Genomic DNA, 10,970 nt, shown 5'->3' on the forward strand with positions numbered 1-10,970 from the left:
TTCCTGCGAGTTAGGAACGACCAGGCTGCTTCCGGGCCGATAACAAACCTCCTTAGCTTGCCACCAATCCATCCTGTCAGGCAGCAAGATGTAACAGGCGTCTTGCCAGGCCAACCAGCCGGGAGGACAGACGGCTTGTAGAGTTTGAATTACCCCAACAGTCATCAGGATTAAAAAAAGGTCGCAAGGCTGAATATCGACATCTTGATTCGTTACCGCCTCGTTTTTTCTTTCTTTTTTTCGGTCTTCCTCAAAATGCTTGTCAGTTTGTTGTCTGAACTAAAGCGATCTGTTGTCTGCCTGTTCAGAGTAAAAGACCTCTGTCAGTGTCTCTTCCTTCAGGTTTCTCCAACGTCTGAAATGTTTTTGAGGTTTCACCAAACGTACAACCAGCCGTTCGGCATTTTGTTTACAGTGAGTTGCTTAGCGACGAAATTAGCCAATTTTCACCGCAATTAACAAGGCCATTTTTAAGTGCATTTCCGAAGAAAAAAATTTACGCTCAGTGATGATGCGTATCTCGCCTTCGAGCCACTCTTATTATAGCCAAGGTCTGGTAATGCTGTTTCCTCGAGCAGAATTCACGGTTGGTTTGAAACCCATGTTACGAATATAATCGATGCCTGTATATATTTTTTATAATGAGGCGATATTTAAGAATAGCGAGTGCATATGTTAATATCTTGAATAGAGGCAAAACAGTATATGAATTACAGGGTAAATATTTTAGTAGCGTATAACCAGCTTTTTTAACCGAGGGGCAAAATAGTGACCTTTAAAGTTGGGTTTTTTTTTTACTAGCAAATTTGATGCGAGTCGTTTGGAATTCGTTACTTACTGTTATAAAAAAAAATAACTATGACGCGGGAGAGCCGGAGAGGGGCTAACGGCTGTGCTTATTTTTATTCCTGCGGCTAGAACTATTGAGAAGGCCTATTGGCATTAAAATTAAAGCTCCTCTACTACATTGAATTGTAAAATAATGCAATTTTTTTTTAATGCAAAAAAAAATGCCACTCTTAGCAAAGGGCTAAAAAGAAAAAGATTAAAAACACTGTACAGATGAAAGAAATCAGCAAATCTGGAGGTAGGTAGATATTCCTCTTAAAATTTTCATCCAGTTTCCCACGTTTAACCCTAAGTACTGATAAGAACTAGAACGCTTTCACTCAAGAAGAAGCATTACCGAATAATTTCTATTATTTACGAAGATACGATGTTTACACAAAGAAAACGCATAAACAAATATCTATTTTTTACGAAGTTACGAGTTGTTTACAAAAAGAAAACGTATTAATTAACGAATATCTGAGCTCTTTTTTTGCGAAATTTTAGCCAGGCTTGCGTTGCATAGGCTTACAAACTAAACTTGTGGATAGAAATACGCAGGGGGGAGGTTCCCATCCAAGAGTTCGAGGTGAGATGCAAATTATTGCGGAAAAAAATGCCCCATGAAATAACTACATTTTCGATGAAGACCTGCCCTTTTCTAAGTTGCTTACATCTCCCGTTGGCACACTTGTACATAATTCGGCGTGGCAGGTTTTGTGTCGCGAGCGGGGATGTGGCAATATGACCAATTAGCCAGGAAAAAATGGCCACAATTGTATGTGTATGGCTACTTATAACGGTTGTAAGGTGTGCTGACCCTTTTCATTTCCTTTGAAAAATAAAGAGGGAAAAAAATGAAGCTAAGATGCAAGTTGGTCCCTCCCCCCTCAGAAATGGACAGCAGTCATCTCCCGATTTAATTCAGTTCCTGTTTATATTTGTCGAATTCATCCCTCCAGTTCGCCATGTCTGTGTACTTCCAATTGTACAAAGCTTGTTTCCAGTCAAGCTGTGCAGTTTCAATGTCAGCTGCAATCAAACAGAAAGGGAGGAAATATCAAAGATTATGTCCTTTTTCTTTAAAATGTATCACTGGCTCCGAGGAAATGCCTGTGATGAAAGCGCATGGGAAATGCTATAAACGCAAGTGCATTAATGTCGTGGAACCAAAAAAATATTCTTCATCTGTATAAATGCATTAATTAATCTTTGGGGAAAACATATAAGGCTTTATTTTTAGAATAACTGATTACCCGTTATGGCCCTGAGATGGACCACGTAGTTGTTCCAGAAGTGACATTCCCGACTCTTGAGGGCTCTCTTCGTCGTGAGGTTCAAGTCTAGTTCTTTGTACTCCAGTTCCGGGATGGTAAACCTAGGCCAGAAGCCCATGTCCGACTCCGATGTTGAGTCAAAACTGGGGTTTCTGGGGGGGGGCAATAAAAAAGAAAATGTAATTATGGTCGTTTTTCCTTTTCACCGAATGTGGCCGCTGAGGGGTGGTGATTCAAAGTGAAGTATGTTTTGCTCAATTTTTAACTAATGCGACACTTTTTTTTTGGTCCAAAAACTTATATTTCACAAGTTTTCTCATTCGTTTTTTTAAAAGCTCCATGTTGACACAGCAAACTATCGTGGACAGCCCCTTAGCCCTGGTTGAACAATTACTGAGTCTGAAAATATCCTAGCAAAACTCCAAATCCTCTATCAAGAACCACATGTTTGTGTAATATTGTGTAATAAAATCCTAGTGAGTCTAGTAGTCAACAAGCTCAAGTTTGGGCTCTTGGCGGTTATCTAATTGGACCACTATCTCACCCCAACTGACAAAAATCACACACAAGTGTGGCTGGGGACCCTATCCGCACGTGTGCTTCAACCTGCCATTCGACTATGAAACCATGTGTGTACGAAAACAAAAATGCGTACTGCGGCATCGAGGTTGTAAATTGACTATGTGGATATTCAGACAATATGTGTGGTTCTGAAAAGAACCTAGAGCCCCTCCGGTTCTTTTTAGAACTACACATACTCACAAGAGAGATTTATTCACATGGTGCTACCACAAACTTATTTTGTCTTAATATCTTTCCACCATGTAAACCTTCAAATCTCATCGTATAGTAGATATTCCCAAATAAACCTAAGATGAGCCATGCATACAGTAGGTCTATTTGGACCTATGAAGCGGAGACCTGGACACTGAAGAAAGAGGATTGGAGGAGGTTGGAGACAATGTGAAATATGTTTCTTTCTAGTTGGAGGAAACGAGACTCCGAGGAGAGTTGGCAAAGGTGGAGCAACTATGAAGAATTGATCAAAAGAAGACAGAACAAAATGAAAAGATTATGAAAGTGCCGGTGCGCGTGCGGCGTCAGCGGCGCTCAGTTGTCCTTCAGAATGAGTTAAGTTAGTCATTATTCCCCGTTGAGGGGGTACTCACGAGTGCACGGAATCCATAGCATAGCCATACTCACCCAGTCTTGGCAAAAGTGGTCCAGAACTCCATGAACTTGACTGACAGCGCCATGTCGTCCGAACTCTGGGACGGAGATGGCTGGCACTCCCGTGAGAACGGACAGCCGTACATGTACCAGGCGTCTCCACCGTGCATGGCCCCCAGCCATGGCGGGAGGAAACTGGCCTCGTTCGCCCGTGTCATTTGATACATGAATACGTTATCGCCAGTTTGGGCGTGATAGCGCGCCACTCGGTCGGTTCCGCTGACAAAGAGGCAATCAGTGAAATAGTCCAAGTACGACTGTAAGTAGTCAGCGTCTGCGTTGTCAGCCTGGGACCAGTCAACGTATTCCTGCTTGATAGCGTCTGCTAGAAGGTCATTAGAGGCCTCCGTACCAACTAAAGGTAACAATATAGTCCCGAGTCAGTCTTCAAAATACCTCTTCAAGCACAAACTGTTCCCTTAGCCTTTTGTATTTATTCTCAAATGATTCGTGTTTTTTTTAGTCTGATGTAAAATAATCGAACATAGATGGACAAATTATTTTTTTTGGTATGGAGTATTATACCGGCTGGCGCGCATAACCCGAACAAATGATTGGCGCTAACGCACTGACGTTATCATGTCTAGGTAGGTAAGAACATGTTTTATTTCTTAACTTGTTTATGTTCATCGGTAAGTCTTGTATACGTATTTTGTTCAAGATACTCGCACATGGGAGACATTGTAAAATACCAAAATGTGGCAATAAAACGTTCGAGGTTGGTACATTGGCCGGAGTAAAATCAAGGTAGGGTTAATGTTTGGCCTGGTTACAGTTGTCCAATAAAACAAACAATTCTTTGTTTACTTTAAACAATTTTTACAATTTTAGAATCCCCAAACCCAAGCCTGACAGTTTTGCTTTGTGTTCTCATTATTAAGTATAGACTAATTCGGCCACAGCCATTTTCTGTTGTGGCACCAGGCTCGCGCGAGTCACGCTCAGGTAATACACACGCACTCCGGGCTCCTTTGACCAATAGGGTTAACGGAATGTGCGCGTACGCGTACGGTATGCGCGCGAACGTGGTGCCGCCTAGCCTCAGAATGGCTTCAAAATTTTGTTTGCCGAATTAGTCTTTAACAGATTTCTCGAAATACGAATCTACGTGGGCTCGTCTTTTAACTGACAAAAAAATCTTACCATAAAGGTTGGCTAATTCCACAGAGAGGGCTTGATCAAAAGTTTCCTTGTTCAGAACTGGGGGCTCTGGTTTGTATAATGGATTGAATAACGGGTTGTTGAACGTGAAAAATGTTGCTTCGTCTCTGGTAGTACCAAGGAGTATTGGGGCGTGGTTATATCGCCCAGTGGAGTACAGATTGGAAGGCGTGTCTTCCAGAAAGGTGCCATCTACTACCACTGGCGGAATGGTAGACGTGAAGAATTCCTGAAATCGAGGTGGGAAAATATTGATATATTTATCATGATATCTGGATTGTAAGTTTAATTTAATATTTAATTAAAATATTTACACGCAGCACGCACTCACCTTTTGATTTGCGTTTTGTTGTCACTAAAATTGGACAAAGAGAAGAGAATACCAAGGCGCAGCAGCAACCAATGAAATCTTCAAAATCGGTTGGGGCGCCATTGATATCCTCCTACGATGAGCCTGAACGTGACGGTCTACTAGTATAGTACGAAACCCCAAGTTGAGGCTTGATTTTAATAACCATGTCAATCTTTTCGTTCGGTGTTACGACTTCTCTTACTAGTACTCATGACAAAGTAAAATTCATATCCTAGGTAGGGTTCTCAGAATCGCAGAACAAATGTCTCGTAGTCGTTGTCATGACAGAGTAGTCGTAATACACACTTTCCACACGGAAATGTACTACAAAACAGGTACACTGTACTGTCTTACATGGTTTTTTGGGAAACTGTTTCACCCATATGCGGCTGGGAAGTCCCAAACTGAAAAGTATGATGATATACGGAGTGTAAGGTGTACAATTTTGTTAAAGAGGTGAGTTTAAGTTGAACAATATAGTTTACCAGTTCAATTGCAGTCAATACAGCCATTGCGTCTTTGTCTCGCATACAGTCGACCAAGGCAACGCTGTCCTGCGCATTACAGCCCAGTTTCGTTCCCCTATCAAAGGCCTGCTGTCGAAGACGCTCACTGTTCCCATCAGCATACGCCCATCGAGAAAATGCCGTGCCACTCTGTATACGACAAACAAGACTTGGTAACAATTTGGCCATTGTGTTGCCACATCGGCGTAGCCAGGGTTCCCACCATGGGGACGGGGGAGGGGGAGAGAAGGGGGCTGGATGTTACAGTGGATGGGGGATGCAATTTCTGTTCATATCATGAACCATGGTCGCTCTAGGACTAACAAATGTCCAGTCGAAAAACAGATTTAAATACGCAAAAAATACCTGTCATGCGTACATAAAACTGTCATATATTAGATTAATATAGCTCTATCCTTGCGTACTATCAGTTTTGAAAAATAATGTCAACTTCATCAATTTTCCATGTCAGGCGTTTTACCCAGCATTTGTATAGGTCTCTCTCACTGATGACGTCACTTCCTACAGATTGCCACGTGTATCGGCATTTTTGCGCGACAAATCTTCTTATCCGGTTCGCTAGTGTGACGTCGGTTAAGTTTAAACCACGCCCACTGGTCATTAAGTAGCATTGCAACCTCGTTCTCCATGGGTACGATCTTGCTGCGCCATCATTGTTTCCCATCAGGCCTTGTGCGTTAGTGCAAGGAACGCGCACGCGCCCATGGAGTCGAGGCGGGTAGCATTGGAACCATTGGAACCGGGAGCTAACGTAACTTGAGTGTTTTATCCAATGGGCGCTAGTAATCGGTGGCGCACACGCGTGCATGACGTTTTTACTAACGAACCGCACCGGCGTGGACAGATCATCAGATACCGTCCCAGTGTATTGTGTAGTGTGCGGTAGGGCACTCACTTGCGGGGACGCTTTGTGCATCCTCGGCCCCCATATGCGTCTCGAGGCCAGCAAATGATAAACAAGATACTCAGATACACAAACAGATCTCACCTGCATGACAGCATTTTGGAACAGCCCCTGCGCCTGCTCAGACAGTACCAGTAAACTGACGCTAGCTCCCCCAGCGCTCACGCCGAAGATTGTGATCCGTTCGCTGTCACCGCCAAAGGCTGTCGGACGAGACAAAATCGTTAACTCCAACGTAGTGATACCAGCAGGTTATTTAAAGGCATATAAGATTATTTGCAAATCTGACCACCAAATTATTATCAAAAAAGCTTACTTACTATGTAATGCTAAACCCCACGACAGTCAATTGAGCGATTTTTGAAATCAAAAGGTGAAATCAAAAGGTTTAAATTTCTGTCATTGTATTGCGCTCCAGATAATGCGCCTCCGTGTCTAATGTGAGATAGGATGAAAAGAGTGCCCTGAATTCCCGAGACGCCCATATTTTGACTATTTTCTTCGAATTCATTTTATTCATTCAGTCATTCATGATATAAACAACACCCACCAATCGTGAAATCACGTCCATCCCCCCTTGATTTTTTTTATGTTGCCCCTTTCCCCGACCCAAATTATTTCCAAACCTCCAGCCCTTTACCCCAACCAAATGAACAAGGATAGTGTAGAGCCTTGTGCGGCCACTGGTCATCTTAAACGAATTGCGTTCGACGCAAAACTGACGTTTGGAGCAACTGCCAAACTTCTTTTTTTTTTGCCGACTGCCATTAATTGAATTAGACACGGTAGAAGTTCGACATTTGAAGCGGGCCTTACCGGCGATGTTTTCTTTAATCCATTCTAAGGCCAAAACCTGGTCAAGAAGGCCCATGTTACCTGGTGCCGCCTCGTCTCCTATTGATTAAGAATGAGACAAGAAATGAAAACAACTCTTCATAAGATGGAATTTGCGTCGGGGTGATATGATGTAAATACAATGTTAGGTTTTGCCCTTCACCGACGTATAAACACTGTATACTCTGTGTTACTCCCTGAGTGAAAGTGAGAAAACAAATGGAAAAGATTAACAGTATTATGGGGTCAGCAGTGGTACATCATGCCCCTTATTTTGGTCCTTACGCATACTAGAATATTAAATATGTTACAGGTCGGGGTGGGGTTAAAGAAACCGTCTGCCGAGCTCATGGATAAAAGTTATACATTCACATGATTCTGTAGGAGTCCGAATCCTCCTAGTCCTAGCCCGGACTAAAATCGGGAAAACCTAAAATACAAAATGCAACAAGATTCAGTGAAATCGTCACTTTGTGGGAAAAAAAACACAAACAGAAAACAATTTGTACATGACAATGTGTACCTGACATTACTATGTAGTTGAACGCGATTATATTTACTGAGACTCTATGTTCAGTCTCCACATAATATTTCTGCAACCGTTGTAAATTATTTAAGGGGAATTCTCGGATATTGGTAGCTCTTAAATCTGTAACAAGTATCCCGCAATATTAAACCTGGCCCATCACCAATTGCTGTTGCAGGATATTTGCAGCGTTTGTAGCCTATATATAACCACTGGCGGCGGAACCGGAGGGCTGGAGGGGGCCATTGCCTCCCCCCCCCCCTCCCATTTTCCACTGGTGGGAGACATGCCACCCGTAGGTCCCAAAATAATGGCAGCTATTTTGTATAGAGTTCTTTAAAGTGTCTTCGTGTTAGTTTCTTTCTTTTCATGCAATCACTATTACAGCATTCTGTAAGATACCTGTTGTCAGAAATCCGAAGACGTCCAGTCGGTAGTTGATGGTCACTACTATGACGTCACCAAATGCGACCAATGGCTGTCCAGGATAAACCGACTCAATAGCGGAGCCAAAAGCAAATGCGCCCCCGTGGATCGAGACCATTACTGCAGCGCCCCCTTGCTGTAGAAAAGGTGGAAACAAGACTATCATTATCACAGTCATGAAGAAAATTAGACTGGTTCCCGGTCCCTCCATATCCTTCGGACAAAAAAATGTAGGGAACGGTAGCAGAAATAGATTAGAAATATATTAGGAGTATTTCCTTCTAATATATGCAAATCATATGCATTTTCTGTGAAATGGCAACAAGACTGTCCCCAATGTGCAGTTTGTGTGGTGATGAGCTTCGATTTTCGCTGAATTCGAAATTGTGTCTGGCAACTTTTAATAAAGAGAGGGGACTGTCTTTTAGCATTTAGAAACCTATGCGGTTGAAATGCTTGAAAGATGCCTTCGTTGAGACACACAAGCGATTATGTGACTTATTCATACATGCGTACACACCACCCTGTCATACACGTACATGCAACACTCGTAGATACAGAGTAAAAGGCTAGATCGGCAGCTAACCAAAAAGTGACTGACGTAATTATTGTTGAAAAACATACTTGGCTGAAAGATAGTAAGGGGACTAAACTCCCTGGGAAATTATTCTTTCTGGCAAGCTGTCATTTTGAAGAAATCAACAGAAGAAGGCCTTTCCAGCGATGCGTCTAAAGACGTTGGAAATTTCCGTTAGTAGTTCTTTTTTTATACAGCGAAGCTGTATGGCCGCTTATTGTTGAAGTAATCTGTCATTATGCAGGGACAGAAACACTTAAACAGACAGAAATACAATTATACGTTTGTGCACAAACCTACGGGGAATGCAAGTGCATGTACAATACAAGTTTTGCCCCCCGCGCTGAAAAAAATGGCGACGCCCATGAAAGCAAATTTTGTGTCAGATGCACTGCGTTGCCGATCTAGTCTTTTTATTATATATCTATGATTAGCGCCAATCGGCTTAACACGCCACTTCGCACTACTTCCGGTTCCACTGGCCCCAATGCTACACCCGTGTGCAGTTTGCATGGTTAAGTCGAGATGACGTCCCACTTACGAACCACCTAGTTATGGTAAGAGTACGTGTTTTGATAGCCAAGTGTTCAACTGTCATCCATGCGCAAAGCTGTAAACATCATTTTCAAAAATAGAAATCATGTCGCGCACGCGCAGAGGTGATCCAATCAATGGCTTTAAATGGGAACTAAAGCTACCAGTCCCAATATTATGGCAGCGGAAACCAGTCTGGGAAAAAAACACACCTATAGTACCAACCAGTGTCCAACTTAATACTTTTACTTCAATCACAAATTTACAATGTCACTTTAAAGGCATTAAGGGTCATTTGCATTTATCCCAAAAGTAACCTACCGATTTATATTATTTAAAAAAATACCAAGAAAAATAATGCTTTGAGCCATATAAGAAAACCTACAACACTTACTATTGCTGGTCTCGGCGCATAGATATTCAGATGTAGACAATCTTCACTCATGGATGGTAGTGGTTGCGATGGAAGTTCTCTCTGTACGCAAGCGTCTCTGAAGTACGTAGCGTTGTAAGTACCGTCCCACGGCTGTTTGGCAGACGGGGCTTTGAAACGCAGCGGCCCCGTGGGCGGCTCGGCGAACGGTACGCCCTTGAACACATCGATGGTCTTGTTCACTCCGATGAACTCGGATTCTTCAAAGGTCTCGGTGGTACCCATAAGTGTTCCTTGTTCTACGGTTACGATTGGCTGAGATTGGACGACACTGAGCGCCACAAACAAACCGAGTAACAAGTAGACTTGAACGGGAAAACACTTGCTTACCATGGTGATTTTTTTTAAGGAATCTCACGTTTTCTTTTCAAGAACAAATGTTGTATTGTGAACACTTATAGCCAGACTCGATATATGTGTTGCTGTTGTCACTGCATGTTACCAAATGAGTACCAAACTATTAGGCCAAAAAAAAAATATTCGGTCTCTGGTCAGACCAAAGTTCCGGAATTGACGCGGCGACGCGGCTTTTTAAATTTTTTTTGGCTTTTTTTTTCTTCTTCAAGCTTGGATTGTACAGACAAGGTGGGATACTATTTTGCTGTTTGGGTGTCCTCATGTACATTCGTGTCCTCCATAGTTTGCCTTGGTGCTCTCGATCATTTGCCGTGGTGCAATATCCCATTCCTTGGTGCTCTTTGGTAAAAAAAAAAATTAAGGAGGTGCGGCAATAGAGGGCGCTGTTGGAACTACCGCGGAACATTTTGGAAAAAAAAAAGATTGACGCGCATGGTTAAAATCGATGGGCGCGCTGACCAGAGACCGACTTATTTTTTTTTTGGCTTTGATAGTGATCATGGTATTTCATGTCAATATTTGCTGAAGAGCAAAGCATCATGGGAATGACGTCTGGCACACTGACACTGACAATGCACTTCTTCAAAGGTCTCGGTGGTACCAAGAAGTTGTCATTGTTATACGATTACGATTGGCTGAGATTGGACAATGCTCAGCGTCGACGCGTCACAAACAAACCGAGTAACAAGGCGACTTGAACGGGAAAACGCCGACTGGGCCTACCCATTGTTGACGCACTGATTTTTTTTTTTACGTTTTGATTAGTTGTAGGCCTATGTGGGTTAGCTAGCACGCAACGTGAACAAAAGACTCTGCACGAACAACAAACATGCTGGTCGACCTTGATACTGAAAGCAAGTGATTTCATTGTTACTCACATATAGGTCAATATTTGCTGAACAGCAATGCATCATGGAAGTTAGACTTGAAATCAATTGGCCGGGTTACGTTCGACTAGTAGTAGTAGAAACATTTATTTCAATGTTGCCATTTCCACACAATAA

At 42.6% G+C, this 10,970-nt stretch overlaps 1 protein-coding gene across 1 annotated transcript; it reads right to left on the minus strand.

Moving 5' to 3' along the window:
- Window positions 1–1,367: 1,367 nt before the first annotated feature.
- On the minus strand, window positions 1,368–10,065 carry LOC119738820 (cholinesterase 1-like). The gene is made up of 9 exons (XM_038213786.1): window positions 9,571–10,065; window positions 8,042–8,201; window positions 7,096–7,173; window positions 6,364–6,482; window positions 5,334–5,504; window positions 4,479–4,725; window positions 3,309–3,690; window positions 2,085–2,257; window positions 1,368–1,860 (listed from the first exon to the last, which is right to left on the minus strand). Exons 1-9 carry the CDS (start codon window positions 9,940–9,942, stop codon window positions 1,748–1,750), a joined length of 1,815 nt encoding a protein of 604 aa, XP_038069714.1. The 5' UTR covers window positions 9,943–10,065; the 3' UTR covers window positions 1,368–1,747.
- Between the last annotated feature and the right edge of the window lie 905 nt (window positions 10,066–10,970).

The sequence above is a fragment of the Patiria miniata genome, unplaced genomic scaffold (assembly GCF_015706575.1).
Source record: "Patiria miniata isolate m_02_andy unplaced genomic scaffold, ASM1570657v1 HiC_scaffold_3, whole genome shotgun sequence".
NCBI classification, from domain to species: domain Eukaryota; kingdom Metazoa; phylum Echinodermata; class Asteroidea; order Valvatida; family Asterinidae; genus Patiria; species Patiria miniata.

Bases quoted from the DNA above. Each gene is read 5' to 3' on its own strand.
- LOC119738820 (XM_038213786.1), bottom strand. From the start codon at position 9,942: ATGGTAAGCAAGTGTTTTCCCGTTCAAGTCTACTTGTTACTCGGTTTG. The intron at 6,483-7,095 runs GTAAGGCCCGCT...CTCGTCCGACAG, and splicing joins GATTAAAGAAAACATCGCCG to CCTTTGGCGGTGACAGCGAA. The intron at 4,726-5,333 runs GTAAACTATATT...CCTCGATTTCAG, and splicing joins TATTGACTGCAATTGAACTG to GAATTCTTCACGTCTACCAT.